The sequence below is a fragment of the Vigna radiata genome, chromosome 3, assembly GCF_000741045.1.
Source record: "Vigna radiata var. radiata cultivar VC1973A chromosome 3, Vradiata_ver6, whole genome shotgun sequence".
Taxonomy (NCBI): Eukaryota; Viridiplantae; Streptophyta; class Magnoliopsida; order Fabales; family Fabaceae; genus Vigna; species Vigna radiata.
In genome coordinates this window covers 3260167-3282649 of record NC_028353.1, presented here as the reverse complement: position 1 = coordinate 3282649, position 22483 = coordinate 3260167, and the positions used below count along the sequence as shown (strand labels likewise).

General features: G+C 33.5%; 1 protein-coding gene across 2 annotated transcripts in view; it reads right to left on the bottom strand.

Annotated features, from left to right (window-relative positions):
* Positions 1-22483, bottom strand: part of LOC106757560 (ATP-binding cassette sub-family A member 1) — a 64101-nt gene that overhangs the window by 36043 nt on the left and 5575 nt on the right. For both annotated transcript variants that reach the window (XM_022779147.1, XM_014640238.2), the window contains exons 5-16: positions 21872-22088; positions 21103-21332; positions 20946-21006; positions 20390-20476; positions 15793-16025; positions 15587-15701; positions 15417-15506; positions 12309-12529; positions 12119-12231; positions 9746-9852; positions 6358-6420; positions 4239-4325 (exon numbers count right to left, since the gene is read on the bottom strand). In XM_022779147.1, coding sequence (XP_022634868.1) covers positions 4239-4325; positions 6358-6420; positions 9746-9852; positions 12119-12231; positions 12309-12529; positions 15417-15506; positions 15587-15701; positions 15793-16025; positions 20390-20476; positions 20946-21006; positions 21103-21332; positions 21872-22088 — 1624 coding nt within the window. The remainder of the gene's footprint in view (positions 1-4238; positions 4326-6357; positions 6421-9745; positions 9853-12118; positions 12232-12308; positions 12530-15416; positions 15507-15586; positions 15702-15792; positions 16026-20389; positions 20477-20945; positions 21007-21102; positions 21333-21871; positions 22089-22483) is intronic.

Here is a 22483-nt window from a genome sequence, read left to right as displayed (position 1 = left end):
TGTAGATGGATATTCACAGTGAAACATAAGGCAGATGGGACAATAGAAAGATATAAAGCTAGATTGGTGGCAAAAGGATATACCCAAACATATGGGATTNANTANGAGGAGACATTTGCCCCAGTGGCAAAGATGAATACAGTNCGAGTTNTTCTCGCTTTGGCTNCCCATTTTGGATGGGACTTACACCAGCTGGATGTGAAGAATGCCTTTCTTCATGGAAATCTAGATGAGGAAGTGTACATGGANATTCCCCCAAGTTTTGAAGTGAAAAATGAAAGAAACAAGGTATGNCTCCTGAAGAAAGCATTNTATGGTCTTAAGCAATCCCCTAGAGCATGGTTTGGAAGATTTACAAAAGCAATGGTTTCCTTGGGATACAGACAAAGCCAAGGAGATCATACTNTATTCATAAANCACTNTTCTACAGGTAAACTCANTCTATTACTTGTCTATGTGGATGATATGATTATTGCAGGAGATGATGAAANAGAAAAATTGNCATTAAAAGATAAATTGGCANCTCAATTTGAAATGAAAGACCTAGGAAAACTCAAATATTTTCTTGGAATAGAGGTTGCCTACTCCAAGAAAGGAATTTTCATCTCCTAAAGGAAATATGTACTTGATCTCCTTAAAGAAACAGGAAAGCTGGAATGTAGAATCTCAACAGTTCCTATAGAATAGAAACAGAATTGGATGTGAAGAAAGTGCTCATGTAGAAAAGGCCCAATATCAAAGATTGGTAGGAAAATTGATTTATCTATCACACACAAGACCAGACATTGCTTATGCAGTTAGTGTTGTGAGCCAATTTAAGCATTATCCAAGAGAGAGACACATGCAGGCAGTTGACAAAATTCTCCAATACTTGAAGCCAAGTCCAGGAAAGGGGCTATTATTCAAAAGGGAAGACACATCGACTATGAAGATATATACTGATGCTGACTATGCAGGTTCTATTAGTGACAAAAAATCTACTTCTAGACATTGTGTGTTTCTTGGAGATATTCTGGTAACATAGAGAAGCAAAAAGCAAGATAGAGTATCTCGTTCTAGTGCAGAAGCTAAATTTCGAGCTCTTGCTCAAGGAATGTGTGAAGGACTCCAGATAAAAATCATTTTCGATGATCTTAAAGTCAAAGTGGAGAACCCGGTGCAACTACAATGTGACAATAAGTCTGCCATGAGCATAGCCCATAATCCAGTACAGCATGATAGAACCACACATATTGAGATTGACAGACATTTCATCAAAGATAATCTTGACAGAGGCTTTGTGATCACAACTCATGTTCCTACAGAACTTCAAATAGCAGATATTTTTACAAAAGGGCTTCCTCTGGGTATATTTCAAGATCTTGTAGGCAAGTTGGGAATGATTGGTATTCATTTACCAACTTGAGGGGGAGTGGTGTAATTAGAGAAGATATCTTTAGAATCTTCCTAATGAGAGAAAATAGATATACAATCTTCAATTTTATTTTGTTTTCCTAATTTCCCTTTTAGGAGAATTAGATTGTTACAAATAAAGAATATGAGAATGTATTTTCAATCAATTCTGAATAATAAATTTCAGTATTATTTTCTACTTGACCCTAACTTCAAAATTTGTAAAACGAAGATTCATTGATCTTGATATGGATGTGGCAATCCATAGTAGCTAACATCAGATGGAATTATTTATACGTTTGTCTTTTGCTAAAGAAATATGAGGTGCCCTAAATAACACTTTTTCTCTGAAATGGAATTTTGTTGCTTGATATGACATTGAAAGAAGGTGCTTGATACCTGAAAAGTTTCTCTCTCAATATTAGAATATCATGGATTGTTGAAAGGGTTGTGGATTGAATTATATCAATACCAAAATTTGAAGAAGTGCAAAGCAAATTTTGCCACACAAGCTAAGGTAGTTGAAATGGTAAGAATTTTAAATTTCTACATGGCATGAATCCTGACTATGACCCTATTAGGGTACAAACCTTGGGGAGGGAATAATTGTCTTCTCTATCAGAAGTGTCCTTTATTATCAGGGTTGAAGAGACTTAAAGTCATTATGCTTTCTTAAGAAGTGGTTAATAAACTCAACTCAACCCTACAAAACAAGCTTGTAAAGTGAAGTTTGCATCCATTTCTATACTATAAATTTGCCTTATCGCATAGATGTGGGATTTCCAACATACCCACCTCACATCAAAGTTGTGTGGGACTAAATGTTTATAGGTGATTCAATAGCATGTGGCACAATAAGTTCAACAAACAACAAATCTTGTTAGAACAGGCTTTTAAATGGCTACGATACCAAATTAATTGGACTCTAACTCAATCCTACAAAACCTACAAAATCAACTTAAAAAGTAAGGTTTGCACCTACTTAAATATTGCAAATTTGTCTTATATTCAGTTGTGGGATCTCCAACATGCTTAATGGAGAAACCTTTAAAACAAGCTTTGTCATGACAACAAGAAAAGGGGACGTCCATGGATCGAATATTGGAGGAAAGATTGCTACAGTAGGCAACTTGGACAATACTGTTCATATTGTAAAAGATCTAGGCATACTAAAGAAACATGCTTCAAACTTAATGGGAGAGACAAAGTACTAAAATGCATACGAAGCAACAAAAGATCCTCACAAAAATGGGCAGGCAATACTATCTCAAAACAAGAAGAAACAAATCAACCCACTGCTAACTAGGTTTTGATATGAAAGCCTATAAGGTGGAATTTAATCATTAAGAACAATGATCGAAGCAGTGAATAAGTTCCATGGATAGTGTACCTCATCCATAAGAGATAAGAGTTTATAGAAAAATTTTGTTGGAAATCCCACATTAACTAGGAGTAAAGCTAAATTATAAAGAAAAAAAACCCATAAAACCATTGTTATAAGGTTTTGGGTAAGAGGTGATGTCAATCCCTTGTATGGGTTTGGCTCATGTCGCTTTGTTATTGAATCTCTCCAGTGAATCTCCCCTCGAAAGGTCTAACAATTGCCCCGAGTTGTTCAAAACTCATCCTATGTCATGTATTTTAAGGCTATTGTGCCATCATTATCAATCCTTTGTTAGAGTTCCCACAAACATCCAATCCCATAATCAAGATTGTATTGGAAATCTCACATGAACTAGGAATAAGGTCATATTATATAACATATAAATCAAGTACAATCCCCATCTTACAAGTTTTGCTATTGAATTAACCATAAACTCACTTCATAAGAGATTTGGTATACCATTTTACAAAGTTAGGGATTAGTTGTAGATCAGGTGTGGTGCCCCAGTCTTTTTTGTGCTTTTCCTTTTTTATTATATTTTGATGAGTTGCATATGATTAATGTTATTTTGATGAGTGGCATGGCAAACAACATTGTGTTATCTTAGCACTCTGCACTTTTATTAAAAAAAAAAAACTGGCATCCATGTGTTAAGCCTGCGCATTATGCAACTAAGTATTGTGAAAGCAAATTAGATATCAAACTTTTACCATAGTTTGGTTTTAGAGCTCTCTAGTCTTTGCTAATCTTGCTCTATTTTCAAATTGTCTTAAAACAAATTATATTTCATCGGTGCCCACTACAATTGTGTTCAAAAATAATTTAATGAATGATATAGTTTATTCTAATTTGTTTATTTTCGAGTATAATCAATAAGAATTTTAAAAAAAAAATCATAATAAAAACAACATTTTCATAATAAATTCTTGAAGGGTGTGTAAATTGGTGATTTTATTACAGGTGTCTTCAAAAATAATTTAATGAGTATTCTAATTTAATTTATTTTTCAAGTATTATTAATAAAAAAAAATTTAGAAAAGTATGGATGATAAAAATACAAATTTCTATAATAAATTCTTGAAGGCCAAGTAAAATTTGTTATTTTATTTGTAAGTTTTTATCTTTAAAACACTAATATCTAATACAGTTGGTACTATATAAATTTTTATAAATTTGAAATATACAAATATTTTGGATGAATGTTAATACTAATATATTTATTGAATTTTAGCCCCTGTAATTCTACATCTTGGTTCCATCCCGTTTCTATTCAGTAGCTGTTTCATCAGCCGTCTTTTCTGTTTTTCTCAAGGAATATTTTCTGATATTTATATACAAAGAATAGTCAGTAAGTCATTGTATTCTTTTCATTAAAAGAACCAATATATTTTTCTTTCTGCTCAAATCCTTATGGGTGTTTGTGGTAAAAACAGTTGTTGAAACTTGTAATTACTCAACTTACCTCATCAGCCATATTAACAACAGCATTGTCCAACAAGTGTTCCTCCACTCCCTTTAATATAGCAAACAGTTCCAAATGTTCTCTAACCTGGGTAAATTCAATGAAAGATTTCAGCATATCATACAATGTAAAGTTGAAAAAGGCAATTTTAGCAAAAAAAATTAAATAAAACTAGCACTGCAATCCAATCAGATATCCGTTAGAAGGGTGTCGGTGTGCAAGTATCGGAGAAGAAAGACCCCCTAAAACCTGTAATACAAGCTGCAATGGACCTAATAATTTGAGGCAACAGCTGTAAGACTTTTGGAAATTGAGTATTTAATGTTTACTATCTTTCCAAGTAGTTTAGTTGATGTTAAGTATAGTTCAATGCATCTTACGAAGTTGGGACCTTTTAACTGTTCTTTTGAAAATAGTAGCTGTTATTTATTACCCTTGTAACCACTCTTGTTATAAATAAGTCAATCTAGTGAGTCGAAAAAAATACTCAAGCACATTCAGAAAATTTCCTCACATTTTCTCCAAAGGACCTATGCAACATATAACATGGAATTGGTAAATATAGCATGTAATATACATAAAAGACATAGTAACAAATAAAATAATTAAAGAAAAAGTTACAATTATTTTCTACAATGTAACAAACCCAATTAGTTTAAGATAATATTTTTCTTCCAATTGGCTTCAGAAAATGCACTGAAAAACCACTCTATACTTTCCTGAATTATGTCTCATTTTAATACTTATCCCTCACCCATAAAACTTTTATTGCAGATCCAAACTGTATTTCAAATTCCACAAATGTTTTTGCGGCATTATCTGATAAAAATCGGAAATAAGCTATGCAAGAGATAGAGACAGGAAATTGTGATGCCTTAATTAGGCTTAATTACGTTCTTAGTTCTACAAATATAGGATAATTCTAGCTTTGATACCCCAAATTCAAAAAGGTTTTTTTAGTTCCTCAAAATTGAAAAAATATGATTTCAGTACCTAAACATTTAATTTGAGACTAAACCAACTTTTTCAGAGTTTTGGGTTTAAAACTATGTTACTCCCTCTTTTTATGCAAAGGTAGGTATGCTAAAGCATCATGGTATAAACCCTAAAATGTAGGATAATTCTAGCTTTGATCCCCCCAATTAAAAAATGTATTTTTAGTACCTCAAAATTGAAAAAAAGAGATTTTAGTCCCTAAACATTTAATTTGGAGACTAAAATGACTTCTTCAGGGTTTAGGATTTAGAACTGGTTTAGTCCCTCTTTTTATGGAAAGGTAGGTATGCCAAAATGAGATATAAAATATTAAAAAAAAAAGAATATATATATATATATATATATATATATATATATATATAGACACACACACACACACACATACAAGATAGTGGGGGAACTAGACCCTCAAATTAGTGTGATTAGAGACTAAAACCATATTTTACTAAATTTGAGGGACTAAAATAAACATTTTTTAATTTAAGGGACTTGTCTGAAAACGTAGATACTAGAAACATAACTAAACATTTCAGTTATTCTCTCAAAAATATTAGTTGTTGTTTATTATCTTTGTAATCATTCTTGTAATAAATAAATCAATCTAGTGAGTGGAAGAAATAATCAAGAACATTCAGAAATTTTCATCGCAGCAATTCCTCACAGACCTGTGGCAACATATACATGATAACAGGAAAACATAGGATGTAATATATATATATATATATATATATATATATATATATATATATATAAGACATAGAAACAAAAAATTAATAATTGAAGAAAAGATTACAATTATTTTCTGTGCTATTGTATAAAATAAGGGTATAAAAACCGTAAGATTGTGTTCCTTACAATCATCATCAAAACTACATGATAATTAAGATGCAATTGACAATGGCTGAAAATCCCACCAAAATGAAACAAAAAAAAAAGTACTATAAAATATTGAGGATATGAATATGAATCAGCCTTTTAGAACAATACAGGCAATTAGTTATAGAAAAAGGACAATGATTAATAATTTGGAAATTAGAACTACTATCCAACAAATTCGTAGATTGCAGGGAATAAGTACTCACAATATAGAGAATAAAAATACATAAAAACCACTTCTACTTACTGTTAATTCAGGAAAGAGTATATCATGTTGTGGGCAGACACCCAAAACCTTCCGTATCTCATCCTACAACAAAAGATGATTGCATTTTGAATGAACACAAGACTAAGAGCACGTGGTCAGCAAGAAAGGAGAAGTAACAAAACAAAGATAGAAAGAGGATATCGATACATTTATAACAGTGCAGTTTTTGTTTGTTTCTGTTGCAATTGACAATATTCAGTTTCAGTTATTATTATGTTGATATATTGTATGTGATATCTGTTCAAAGATTAATTCTGATATCAATACAGGTTTAGCTTCTGTTTCAGATCAAATCTTCTATTTTCCCAGTTTTCCATTTAGTTTGTCTAGTTTTCTCAGCTTTACTCTACTCGGAAATTTTAACAAGCCTGATATCCCTCAAACTGTGGTTAGGAATTCCAACTCACATTAGCTCATCACAGCATAAAGACTAAAAAGTAAAAAATATATGAAGCCTACTAATGAGCAGATAGATTAAATGGTTTTTATTATTCCACCTTTATCTGTAGAACGAACAACACAATCTTATCCCAATAGGTGAGGTTGGCTACATGATTCAACAATGTTGCTCAGCTTGGTTAAACATCAAGTATTCACAGATATTACTTATGAGATCTTAACAACTTCCTCTATTGTCCTTCTAGGTCTCCATGTCCCTTTTTTCAAAGATCTAAAAACTATAACATCCAATCTCATTGGTGCTGCCAGTGTGGCGTTCTTAGTACATATCCACTCCAAATCACTTTAACTAATTCTGACATTTTTTCCGAAATTTGTGCTACATCTATATCTCCTCATACACAATCATTTCATAGTCTTTTTTTTTTTGTTTAGCCACACATCCATCTAACCATTCTTATTTCAGCAACTCCCCTTTTTCCTAGTGTTATCCCTCTAAAGCATAACATTCACTACCAAAGTTTGTTTCAAGTAAATACTGTCCATGAATTATATCAGGGCTATCATATCTGTCTTAGCACGCATTTCAATGAGCACATTTTGTGTTCTCTAATGTTTATAATAAAACATTATAGAGAGAACTTTTGTCTGAAAATCCCATATCATTCAGAAGTCAAAACTTTGTTTAGTAAATAAACATGCACTAGCATCATTATGCTATCCATAACCGGCCTAAGTTGACATATAACCGTAATTTAGCTTGAATTTAGAAGTCAATCTAAACAAGACATGCAATTAAATTCTGCATATAAATTAAAAGCTTGATGTTATGTCATTTGTTGCAAGTAGGACATTAAATGCATTACTAGAAGTTGGTAGAACATTAAATGTACTACTAGAAGCTAATAGAAGTTGTTAGAAGGTTCTAGAGGTCACTTTGTAATTATTACTTTAGGGTTAGAGTTCTCTATATTTAGAGACTGAAATGTTTCAAATGAATTAATTTTTGAATAAAAATTTTCTTTCATTCATAATTCTTCCAAGTTCATTCATACATGTGTATCTGCTACCTCATAGTTGATAGTGTCAGGACACTGAGTTTGGGCTAAAGCCCAGCAACTAAGTTCAATAGGGTAGGGGTTTGACCCACATAACTTCGCTCCACACCCCAAAAATGTTCAACATACCCAGATTACACTTTTTCTATCATATGGCAATGGAGTAGCCACACCATTGTTGGTTTTTGCTGAGGTTGGTGGGGAGGTGTTGACAAGTAGATTTTGACACACTGTTTGAGCTGAAGTGAAGATCATAAAGCCAGAAGGCAAGTAGATCTTGAGTTCTGGATTTTTGTTCCAGGCAGCATGGGTTTTTGGGTCAGAGTTCATCCCACATTGTGCAATCCAAAAATGTTGAAAATTGTATAATCCGGAAGTCAAAAGTAGTTACTTCTAGAATGCACAATATGAAGTCAAAATTGTGTTCCAGATTGCACGATCCAAAACACATTTCTTTAGGTCAACTTTGACTTCCACTTAGTTTATTGTGTTTCTTATTGGAGGAAGTGTAATTCCATGGAATAGCAAGTAGATTGTTGTTGTTAGATCAAGTATAAAAATAGAGCATTGTGCTACGGTTCATACTAACAGGGAACTTGCTTGTGATAATCAATCAGCTTTGTACCTTTACTCAAACTCAAGCTTCCATTACCAAACTAAACAATACAAATTTTGTCAGAGAAAAGATTCTTTGGGACAATACTTATTCTGTGAGCTCCAAGGATTAATTATTTGATATCTTAAAGTCTTACAAGGTCCTACCTACAACTGCATACATATATAACAAGTTAGATGTATATGATATATACAGTACAACTTGAGTGGGAGTGATGGTTGTGGTTGTAATTATATGCTAGTCTTTCCTTCTTTTCTTTCTTATGTTTTCATAGTGTCCATAAACAGTTTAGCCTATTATTAACTCTAAAACCCTAACCATTAGGAAATTCATTATGTTTCATGTAATATATTTGTATCAGTGTTATCAAATATAGGCTATTGTCAAGCCATGGAAGAGTTATAGCTTACCACCACAACATGGCAGTGGCAATGAAGGTTTTCCATGTCAACCCATTGCAACTGCTTTGGGTGTCACGGGAAAAACAAGGGGGAAGTTGAGGAGTGGTAGCACGACACATGCATTCAAAATGAAGGAAATGAAGGAGGAGAAGCCTCCTCACCAAGGAAGTGAAACCCTAATCTTCTCTCTTTTCTGCTAATTCTCCTAGACTAATAAACCTAGTTAGCCCAAGTGCTTTTCTTTTCCTTTTAAAGGAGTTGGGCTATCCAACCCATCCAAACCAAACATTACAACAGAATATCAACCTAGGGTACCCTACCCACATTACAGCAGCCTCTATTTTTATTGCGCAGTCCCGCCACAAGTCCCTTTTTTCTCTTCCAAATTCCTTTTTATTCAGCACCACCCACCCTTCCTAATGTTCTTTTCTTCTTTTCCACTCAAATTATTTTCTGAAAAAATTTATCACCTATTTTCCAGCAACACAACGGTCATTGATTTTTCTAGACATGATATTGTTATTAATTAGGGTTGTCTTCTATTATTATAACGTTACAATTATATTTCTGCATTTTTTTCAATTATCTATGTGTATATGTTGTATGCTGTTTTTGTCCACAATGCTTCTGCTATAACCCTCTAAGGCTTCTGATATATTTTCAAAGAGGATTTTTTTGGGTCCCTAATACTTTCAGTTATCAAATATCCATAATACTTTAGTAAACAACACAAATTCCAATTCAGATTATCCAATTGACACATACACACTACATTAAATTACCATTGCTATGACACAAGACTGTAATTACTTAATAGTCTACTAAATTCCTCAAGACATACCATTTAGGACTAAGCTTACAAGAGACTATGTAGAACCTGACTTAAAACTTACAATATCTGATACAATATTCTTTCCAAATACCAAAGCATCCCCAGAAGAAGGACGAAGCAGACCAACAAGCATTGAGATTGTCGTGCTTTTCCCAGCTCCATTATGTCCTTGAAAACAGAAACAAAATCATTGAGCAACAATCTCCTATCCCTATCGGTAGTAGATAAAGCTTATCAGCAAATATAAAAGTAAATTAAGAATGGGAATTAGATATCCTTCTAAGAAAATAAAACCATTGGTAACAAGAACAATGACAAACGGGGATGAATGCATATTAATGAGCTATAGCCTTTAATTACCCTTTAATTTGTTATTCCATTGAAAAAATATATATTTTCATTTAAATTGAAATACAGAATGTAATCAATGCTTGTGATTTTTGGAGGAATCAAAAGGATCAGAGGCAGGCACTCATGGTATTGGGATCATTAGATCCTCATGATACCATAATGAATTTCAGAAATGCAAAAAACTGAAAGGATACCGAATTTTGAGAAAGAATTATGGTATTTATCGAACTGAAAGGTGCAGAATACAATTATTTGTACTATTCCAGAATACTTGAACTTTGCTGTCATGTAACAGCTAACTGAGCCACAAACTGAATTCTAACTGCTGTAAACTAACTATAATGAAGTAAGATGGCCCTTGTGGAACTGCAACGACACTCTTAGTATAACATGTAATAAATATAGGTAGTTGTTAGAATGGGTATTTAATATAGATGATTAGCAGTTGTACCTATGAGTTGTTAGCATTAATTATATAATTCTTTTTCGATAAATAACAAAAATAAGCTGAGAAATAGTCAATCTTTTAAATTCTTTTTCTCATATTTTCAGTCTTAAGTTGGTATCAAAATGGATTAATCCCTCTCTGTTAGTTTTGTGATTCGCTGCTGGCTGCTGGCCACCAGCTACTGCCAGTCCCGTCCGCTGTCCACTGTTCGTTGGCCAACATCATCCGTTGCCAGCAACCCTTTTGTCACCAGGACTCTACATCTTCTCCACAAGCCTCATCAGACCCCCTTACCCTTGTTTCAACCAGTTTCAGCTTTGGTTAGTAGGCTCCTCTCTCCTCTCTCTCTCTCTCTCATACTCTTCCTCCACGACTGGTTTCCATCTTATAGTTGGAACTAGCTGTGGAGTGTAGATTGTCATTTAAATTATGATTGCCGATGAATTCTTCCTTAGATATGTCTTCCTTTACTCAAAGGAGATACAAACATCCTCAATGTTCTTTTTTTAAGAGAATTGGCCACATTCAAGATAAATGCTTCTCCTTACATGGTTTTCCAGGCAAGACAGTGTTGTTAGTAGGATATTAAATACATTACCTGAAGTTGGTAGAATATTCAACGTTTTACTAGAAGCTGATAGAAGTTGTTAGAAGATTCTGGGGATCTCTTTGTAATTATTACTTTTGGTTGTAAGAAGATGCCTACAGCTACTGTGTTTTCATTGGAGGAATCTTGGAAGAGCAAGAAACAAAATGTCCTTATAGAATAAACTAGTGAAGTTGAGTATAGGACAATGGCATTCCTTACTTGTGAGCTTATATGATTAAAACAATTCTTCCAAGAATTAAATTTGTGAGATTCAGCCAATGAAGATGTATTATGATATCCAAGCTACTCTCCACATTTCTTCCAATCTAATGTTTTATGAAAAGTCTAAACACGTACAAATTGACTGTCACTTTATTTGGGAACAGTTGTTATCCAAGGAAATTTACACTGAGTTGTTGGATCAATTGATCAACTAAAAGATGTGTTAACAAAATCCTTGAGAGGATCTCGGATTGAATTTATTTGCTCCAAGATTGATACATACATTTGTATACTCTTGTGGAGGAGTGTTAGAATATGTATTAAATATAGATAGTTGTTAGAATAGGTATTTAATGCAAATGATTGCAGTTGTAAGTATGAGCTGATTGCATTAATTACCTATATATTCCTGATGTAATTTTCTTTTATAAATAACAAAGATCAGCCGAGAGATAATCAATCTCAAACTCTTTTTCTCATATGTTAGTCTTCCGTGACAAATTACAATGCACATGCCCAAGGGGACTACAATAAATAAACAATATCTCGATTAAGTCCAGAGTAACTTATATTATCATAACTTATCATAAGATTAATTTTCATATGCCCTTACTATCTCTTAAAATTAGTTTAGATGTTTTCTAATACTTAATGATTTGTTTCCTTATTCAATTACCATTATGATTCAGTATCATGAATAAGGGTTAATGGTTTATGTTTTATAACACATAGGACAAATTACATAATGTTCCTGTGCTCTCTACCTAAAAGCCTATAATTTCAACGGTATTTAAGTCAAAGAATAAAAGAGAAACCGCACAGACCTAGGAGGGCAAGAATCTGGTTTTCGTACAGTGTCAGCTGTAAAGAGTTAACAGCACAGCAATCTCCTTTCTCTGTAGCATACACTTTATGTAAATTCCTGATTTGAATGCACCTGAAAATTAATAAAAAATCACAATGAGGCAACGCATCATATAACAAATTCATGCACTTCAATTGTATATCATATACCTGCTATCAAGCTCCTGCTGTTTCATGTCTAAGCTTATTGGTTCAATGGCAGGTCTGGAAGTATATTCCCTTGAAATCTTCCCTTCTGACTCAGAATTCTTACCAAATACTTTAACATTAGAAACGGAGGAACTATCTTTTACAACTTTTTTCTTCCTCCAGAAGTCCCTTTGGAAAATAAAGCTCCATGTGTATCTCCTTCCATACTCCCTCGGAAGAACCTTTTAGATGAAGCGAGTTAAAATGGTTTTACCACTTACAAGACGGTATGGAAAGAGAACTCATGGAAATAAAACAAAAAGTTAATTTCATTGAAAAACAACATAGAAATGGCTAATCTAGATGTGTCCCTTTTAATGATCAACACCAAGAAGCTGATACCATCAAAAAATTTCAGTTGGAGTTTATCTCAATCCTACAAACCAATTTGTAAAATTAGTCTTCACAGTGCCACGCCCTCCACCCTTTTTTTTTATATACTTCCAACTCTATTTCTGGTAAATTTGGAACTTGTCATAATCTTCTTGGAAGAGCTATATAACTAACCCTACCTTTCTTAGGTACATTCCTATTATAAAATGGTAACAATTTTAAAAGTTACTCTGACTAAAATCCAAAAAGGCAAAAGACACCTTTGAGGAGTTAAGGAGAAGAACTTGAATATTTTATACATATACATTAGAATCTTAAAATCAAGAATCAATTTACACACACACACATATATATATGATGAATATAAAATGACTTTGAATCCTAAATACATGAATGAATCTATGCAATTTCACATCATTGACATAAAACGACTTCAAGGTCTCATTACCCTCTCCTTTTTTCTACTTTTCTTTCACCAATTCTCATGAAAGAAATTGAAAATTAGTATAAACTTGAATTGTTAAATGAAAAGATGTTGTAATTTGAGATAATATCTTTAGAATCTTCCTAATTAGAAAAAATAGATATGTAATCTTTTACTTATTTTATTTTCCTAGTTTTCCTATTTCCTAGTTTTCCTATTTCTCTTTTTTGGAGAATTAGATTATTACAAATAGGAAGTATCAGAATATATTTTTTATCATTGAAAATAATAAATCAGTCTTATTTTCTACTAAAGAAAATGAAGGAACACTACCTATTTCATTCTTTTACCCTCTGTGTGTATTTCATTCTTTTACTCTCTGTGTATTTCGTTCTTTTTACTCTGTCTCTCTGTATTTCAAACTACAATGAAAAAGTACACTAACTACCTGATACCTAATTTTACCAAACTAACTACCCGAGAGCTAAATCTAAAAAACTAACTACATGAGAACTAATTTTAACAGCTAACTACCTAAGAGTTACTTAACTAACTCAGATAATTTGTTAAACTAACTACTTGAGAGCCAAGTTTACTAACTCACAATATCCACAAGCCACGAAAGTACCATAAACAATGAACAACAATGCAATGGGACCACAATGTTAAATGGGCACCCCAAACTAATAGTGTTGTCGACAACCCTTTTCTTACAATGATTGAAGAAGAAATGCTTGAGTAATATCAATTCTTTATTCAAGAATAAGTTTAGCAGTTTCTGTTATGGATAATTCAGTTACTGTTGTATGGTAGTTAGACGTTTTGTGGGTTAGAGGGGCACCCACACAACTAGTTTTGTTGACAACCCCTTTCTCACAATGATTGATGAAGAAATGCTAGAGTTATTTCTTCATGATTAAGTTTTGCAGATTTGGTTGTGAATAATTCAGCTATACTTGTATGTTAGTTAGATACTTTGTGGAATGTTAACTAACTGCTTGTTATTGTAAAATAAACAGTAATGTCATATTGTAATGAGTAGATGTAAGAAATAAAATTTCAGATTGAGTAACCATATCCCCTGTTCTCTCTCTCTTTTCTTCTCCGTTTTTGTAGAGTGTTTAGTTTGTATTCTAACAGTTTCTTCCTCCGTTCCCATGTGGTGGTTTTAATGAGTCCTGTGCTTTATTACCACTTCATCCTCCAATATGGTTTACAGACCTTGAAATAGAGATAGTGTATTAGATATACAATGAGAAAAAGATAAGTTTGAAAATATTATTTGGATTTCGAATCTGTTGAAAGGGCAACAGAGTTGAGTTTTGCTAGAGCATGAGATTAAGTTCAGGACCGCACATGCTTCCTGAACTCATTGGGGGACTAAATATAATCTCTAGGTGATCCAAGTAACCAAATTTGGTGGCCAAATTCACTACAGAGGAAAAATAAAGCTGTCTAGCAGAAACTGCAGCAAAGTCAGTGTTNATTCAGTCCCTTTGTGCTGAACTGTGTCTTAGTTTCCACTTGTACCATCTATTACCATGCCAAACATAAAATATTTTTTTTGTTAGAAAAAAGGAGTTGAACAACACCATCTTCACCTTGCATTTCAGCTTTGGATTGCATACATCTCAACCAAATCTCCATGCCAGCAAAGTTTTCAACATTGAGAGACAAACACAATGCATTGTTTTGAGCCACACTGAGTTTGCAGGAGATGATAGATGAATATCTTTAGTTGCTACAACATCGTATTAGGTTGACCATTGGTCAACATCGCTAGTACTCAGTTTTTCGTGGTTCGTTAGTTCTGCTAGTCTTCAACAGCTGTTCACAGTAATTGTCAGCTTTAAGAGATTGAGGAGCCTGCTAAGTAAGCCACTGTCTCCATAAATAGGGACTAATGTACTGATATAATTATTACTGTTCTAAGCAATGAAATAAGGTTCAAATTATGTCACTCTGACACCTAAACAATAACTGAAAAATCAAAACTTCAACTATTTGTCACTCAGGAAGAGAATTATTTAAAGGCATCAGATTATGAAGTGTTCAATACATAAAAACCATGGACCATTCTCCATTCTTGAAGTGCCATGACAATAGCTATTACATAAACTAATACATCAGTAAATTGGTCAAGCTTCATTTTATTTGGTAAGAACCAATGGATTGAAAGGAGTTCATCTATACAGATGCAGGCTTCCAGCAAGGAGGTGAGGAGAACGCTTAGAGTGGTCCCCTTCCATTCTAGTCATATTACTTGAATAGTCTAAATTAGAGGATATATATTCACACACCCAAAGGCATACCTTGTCAAAATAAAGTCCAACCGCACAATATAGCAGTGTATCAAGTATCATCATCAGAAGACATGCAAGAAAGTTCACTCCAGATGATTCCTGAATGATAAATATCTCAGAAATTTGGGGTAAAAAGAATGGGTTAAAAAAGTAATGTTAACAACCACTCAAAAACTCACCCTCCATATGTTACTCCAACGAAGTCCGACATGTGCACGCTCATAATCAGCAAAGTTGATCGAACCCAAAGCAAAGGCAGTAGGTGAAAGCAAAGAAGCAATAACCTTCAAGATTCTGAAGGTGGACGACCTCAATGAATAAAATGTAGACTAATATAAAAAATTGAACTACAAAAGTAACAGTTATTTAAAGGACAAGCACTCACATTGAAACTCCCTCGTCATTTACTGTGTAATATGGGAAAAAAGCTCCAAGAAAAGATAGAGTTCCAACAGCTACAGCTGTTTTAGCCCGTTTGAAAAATGTTGATATAAGGAATGAGAGCATGATTGCACTTAGCCCAAAAGCAAAAAAGTATGCAAACACCAGTGTCTTATCACTATACTTGAATAAATTATACATGGTGCAAGCTGTAAGGATTCCAGAAGAAATTGCAAACTGCAAACATGAAAATATAAAAAGATGAGAAAATAACAATTTCTTGATCTAGGAATATTAGAATCTCATCACAGCATATAGTCATACAATTATTTCCTACTGGCAACTCAATTTAAGGTAAGAGAAGAAATAAATAAATTGAGTTACAATCAAGATTGTCAAACTAGAAAGTTTACATGAGCTTGTAGAGTTTCAAGTTAAGTAAACTCGTGGGAGTTTCGAGTTTACATAAACTCGTGGGAGCTTTGAGTTCACTTCATATAAAAGATATTAAAATACCTATAAATGACATAATAATTTCATATTATATGATGCTATAAATAATTTGTATATTTTTTACTGAATTATTATAATTATTAGTTTAACATATTATATATTTTTAAATATTTTTTCTAATATTATTATTTTATTATAAATCTAATTCACAAAAAGAATTGTTGGACTTAAATGGAGGCCTCAACACTTCGACATAGTAAGAGGGAGGCCAAATAGTCCAACATAGTAAGAGGGAGGCCAAATAGTCTAAAATAGTAAGAGTGGATTAAAAATGAAAGAGCTAAAACCCAAATATGTTATGTCTTTGGCCCTAAAACTATAGGGGAGAAAGGAAATGGGAGGAGTGAGATGGCAAAGGGTGGAGGAGAACCAAAAAGCACAAAACTGAGTGGAGTGGTGCAAAGAAGACACCAAGAGAGATTTGTTGGTGCAACAGGCAAACGCAACATCAACACCAAAAAAAAACAGCCAGATTCTTGAAAGAGAGAACCAATGAACCAAAAAATTGTCCCCTAGGTATGTTTTGCATATATCTTGAACTAGAAACAAACAAAGCCAATGTCACTTTTAGCTAATTTCTAATGGCTAACTGAGCTCGCTAAAAATCGCCTCTATACTCACAGTTTTACACAAGTTTGTTTGAGTTTATACGACCCTACTAAAAAACGATTCTACATGCAAGTTTACAGGTTTTAAAGGGGTGGAAACATAAACACATCCGAGTTTACTACTTGACTTGCGATTTTAATAACCATGTTCACAAAACAAATTAACACATCAATTTGCATTAAGGCAATAAACCGATAACTTAAAAGTACTACATTTTCTAGAAGCAATAAATCAATCCCTAAGATTCATTACAATTTATTACAATTAGGGAGATCCCTAAAAAAATTTCTGAACGAAAAATAATTAGAATGTGAAAACGAATATAGAAATATACAAGCTTAAGGTTGTGTTCGGATCAGAAATTTTATAATTTCAGAGAATTTGAATTGCTTTGATTAAAATTTCTCACATTTCTAAATATTGTTTGGAAAAATCAGTTCAAATTTTAAATTTATCTTGGGGAGTGTAATTTAATTTCTACTATATCCAAAAAAATCAAATATACATTTAAAATTGAAATTTTAATATCAAACATTAGACCATTTTAAATATTTAACATAAAATAAGAGAAGAAAAAAATATGAATTTTTTTTTTGTAGAATTTGATATTCTACAATCTTAAATAATAAAATATCCTTGACCATTTCCAACATATATTTAAGTTAACAGAAGACAAAAAGGAGGAAGAACCAGGTCCGTCAATATGCAAACCTTGACCATTTGCAATAAAAATTTATCTGGTCCCTCAAATGACCAAGTTGACATGCAGAATTGGCACCACCTTGAGAAGATGTGTTCGTAAGCATACTGTTGGGAGTGACAGCATGAGTATATGGATTTAAAAGAAGAGACTCGTGTGGTTAATAAGAGCCATCAATCATATCGAAGCAAATGAATATGACCATACTTCAAACAAATTTGGCATTGAAAATTGGAAAAGCTTCCAGTACAGCCTCAACCACACCCTCAACAGCCATTGATGGTGCTGCCACAGCCTCTCTGCTTTAAAAACCACCACCTTCGCCACATTTGTCACCAGCACGAGCATGGTCATTAGTAGGACTAGATCCAAGATTCAGGGAGTTGGACGGTATAGTGATGAGCAGTTGAATCAGAGAGTACAAGACTCATGAGTAAGAAGAAGAACCTCCACTTCAACGAAGAGAGTATCAAACTTGTTTCCATTAACAGAAATAATTGGTGCATACTCTGGTGGTAAAACTTTAAGGATGGCATCAACATGTGCCTCAAGCGGAAGAGTGTTACCCACATGCAAGTTCATCTTTGATGTGAGTCAAAAACTCTCACATCACATTGTCTTACTGTCAAGTAAGGGTGGCAAAACGGGCCAACCCAGACCATTTAAGCCCAGCCCGATAATGGCCAAAATGAGTCAGGTCGGATTGACTGCCTATTGAAAACGGGCAACTTTATAACACGGCCACCAAGCTACCAGGTAGGTGGTCTTGGTTGCCTTTTTTTTGTCATCAAAAGTTTAATATCACATGGAACGGATTGAAAATTTTATTTTATACATGAGAGCGGGCTGATATCGGGCTTTCGGGCTAATTCTGGGCTGAAAAGAGCTGAAACAGGCTGCCGTCAGGGCACTTCCAAATCCTGGTCGAATATCAGACCTTGGTCGAGTAGTACAAGACTTTCGCAGGGCTGTCGGACTGTGTTGATATAAAGTGTCGTAGCATATGTTTAAATTTTTTTCAATGAAGTCGGGTTTCCGAGCTGGCCCGACTCACTCACGAGGCTAGCTTGCAAGCTGTCAGGCTTGGCGAGCTGGGTTGATTCGGGCTGCTGTGTTGAAAACACCGTCCCAACCCACCTTTCTTGGCTAGGTTGGCAGGCTAGCCCGCTGGGCTTGACCCTGACGATGAGCACATGCTTTCTTCTAAAGTTGAAAGTACTCATGAATCATGTGCCAAACCTGATAAAAGTGTATTGAACCAACAATGAAAGAGAGACTTGACTTAATAACGTTAGCTGAAGCCAAGTAAGAAACCTTTGATCCTGAACTCCCCAAGCTTCATATGCAGGACTTACACAATCAACATCATGATCTCGACCAAAGAAATACAAAGAGGAATAGTAGAATTAACAATGAATCAATGAAGGCAATGCGATTTAATAATGAGCTCAGCAAGGGAAGAGGGAAACTAAAGAGAGGAAGCATTCGGAGTAGTGGCAACCATTTACAAAAAAGATATTAAAGATCAGAACTACAATGGAAGCCTCCATATAGCATCTTAGAGAAAAGAGAAACTGATATAATATTTTATTATTTATATGATGTTTAGAGCTGAATGCAAAGGAGCATTTATAGTTGGTAGCCTTGACAGCAAAAAGAATGAAAAACCCAAAAACAGATTCACCAAAAAGGTCCGCTGGAAATAACAAACTAAAGAGGGAAACTAGTAACAAAAACACATAAAAAGGAAAAAGAAAACCTTCTATATTCTTTATTCTAATATATCGTAATATCATGTAAAAAATAATTCACAAAATATACAGCAATCTTCCCCATTACAAGGACCTGACCAAATCTTCATTGATCATGGGTAAGGTCTGACCATCATCTAATATCCAGTCACCGTATACTATCCAACTTTTTTCTTCATAATAAAAAATCTCATTGGCCCTGCATTCATGATAATCATGTCTATTTGTAATTTAATGCTAAAAACTGTTTTGTTTTCTAATCTTTGGCTTACTTTACCAAGGCCTTCCAAAGAGTCTAATTCTCACAATCCCTGGAGTGATCTATGGTTTAAAACAAGCCCCTGGAGCCTGTTTGAAAAGTTCAGGACTACTCCTCTGTTTGGATTTATAGATTAATGCAACGGATCTTTATTTGTGCTCAGCAAGAAATCAAGTATAGTATTGTAAACTAACTAGTTTATTTTGATGACATAATCACGGAAAGCTCCCCAGCACTTATTTAGCAAATTGTCAATATCTTTCCATACACTATTCCTTTGTTTTTTTGTGAGATGACAATATCTAAGTTGGATAAACTTCTCAACAAGCACTTGTGGAATTAAAAAAAAAAAGGTGGTAAATTGAATATAACAATTGCTTGAAAAAAAAAATTGAAGGGGATGGGACCAGAATGCCTCCACTCAATTTTGGCTCTTCCACCTCCCACCTATTCATGCACAGAAAAATTGGGAGAATTTGAGGGGTAGAGAAATTTTTATACTAATTAACTATCCTTACGTAATGGCTTTATTTATCTATTTTAAGTTTATAAAAGTTCAACATTCTATTTCCCTCCCCTCCCTTTGTGAACTCAATAAGGTGTCCTCCCATTTCATTCCCCTCCTTTAAAACCAAACAATGCATTAGGGTAGAGTAGGTTTCAAATTTCATTCTTGAATTGGAAAGCCCAATTCATTAATCCCGATAATGAGCAAGATTGTAAACATTGCAAAAGAAAAGAAAGTCCTATGGAAAAAGAATCGATTTACCTGCAATGCATATGTGATAAACCAAGAAAGATGAAATATACCATCTTTTAGGCCCATCATATATAGTCCTTCTTTAATCTTCTGTTCCTGAAATATTACATCAATAAATTGAGAGATAAAAGCAAACAAAAGATGATGGCTCTTCATAACTGACAAATTATTAGAAATAATATTAAAAATTAAAAATTAAAGGGCCTTAGAATTCTTCGTGGAAATCTAGTGAAAGAGGATTTGCCCAAGTCTTATAATAATAAAGAGTATTCTAGGCATATTCTTATCCACTGTAGGATATCTTAACACACATTTCTTATGCCTAGAAGTGGACTTCTAGTGCATTAAATTTGCAAGACTTGACATCTGCTATTAGCACAAACTAAGATAGGATGGGTCATTATATCATATTATGAAAAAACAGACTACACCTAACGCATTTCCAAAATATAGCTCTAGGGAAGAGGATTTTCCAAATCTTAAAAGAAATATTCTTGCCATATTGTGGGACATTTAACAAAGAAAATGTGTAAACCAAAAAGCAATACTAACAAAAGAATCAAACCTTTTCGAACACAGAATAACTGATTAGGCGAGAAATTGGATAGAGAAACCCCAATAAGTACCTACACATAAAAGTCTTCATTAAAAATAATAGCTTGTTTGAGATATAATCTAATAATATTCTAAACACGATATAAAAGTTTCCAAGACAAGCTTACAATATTCCCATTACTTTCTTTATGATTGACTGAAACTGGTCATCAGTATACTCTCGGGTGGGAAATGGAACAATTCGTATGTGAGCAGGGTTAAACTGAGTCCATGGATTTTTCATAGAGAAATTAGAGTTATTGAAGCCTGGAAGAAGAAGGCCCAGACTTTCAGCATTCAGATTTAAGTCAGACAGCTGGGCTGTTAATATTATGAACGAATCAACCATTTGCTGGAGCTACAGAACCAGAACATATAAATGCATTAATAATGTAACAAAGTATATATATCAAATTCACAAATAGCAGCGACAAAGATGGAAATTTATAACATAGGCAAGCAAGGAAGGATAGAAGAAAGCAAGACTCCCCCATTCCCACCGGTTGAATCACTACAAAACTGATGGATAGTTTTTCCTTTATTTGAATTGCCTAACTACAACTACTTAACTTTTTTTATCTGCACTATTTAACTGTAAATATGGGTTTAGGTCTAACTCAATGCTCCAAAACCATCTCTAAGGTGAAAGTTGGCCCCAATTGTATAATTTATTTTAGTTAAATTTCCATAAAGATCTCCAACAAACACCCCTAAAGTCAATGATTAGACATTTCGAACGTGCTACTAGACATTTTGAACGTGTGACTAGACACTTTGAACTTGTAGCTAGACATTATTACACTTTCCAAGTTCCAACTACACCAATATATAGAGATAAAAAATAGGCAGGAAAGAGACAAGAACAATAAGAAATTGAATGAGAATAAAGCAACATACAGTCAAAAACCCACTGATGCTGTATTGCATTGTCGGTATAGCACTAACACCAAGTTCCAAGTCATTAAGAAAAGGACCATTGGTGTCCATTATTGTTGTAACATCAGGAAAACCAGAGAAAGCCCATGTATGATTGAGGCGTATGCTGTAATCAAATGATTGAGGGCCTTGTTCATAAAACACGATTGCTCCTTTAATTTTTGGAGTTGAACAATTCCTAAATGGGTAGAAGAGAAACAAAGAAAAGTAATCAGTTAAACAAACATATGAATAAATGCATCATTTTCATGTGTCATGTCACTGACTAATAAAATTGCAGTGAAGACATTACTAAAGCTAAAAAGTTTGTTATAATCTAAGGTAGTCATATGAATAATTTCAATTTTCAATGGAAATATGTATATACGAGAAAAAGAAAGCAACTATAATAGGGGAGAAAAGATGGCGGAAAAAAGTGACTTATTGTTGTAATTAGAGAAGATTTCTATAGAATCTTCCTAATTAGAAAAAATAGATATACAATCTTTTATTTTATTTTGTTTTCCTAGTTTCTCTATTTCCCTTTTTAGGAGAATTAGATTGTTACAAATAGAGGATATGAGAATGTATTTT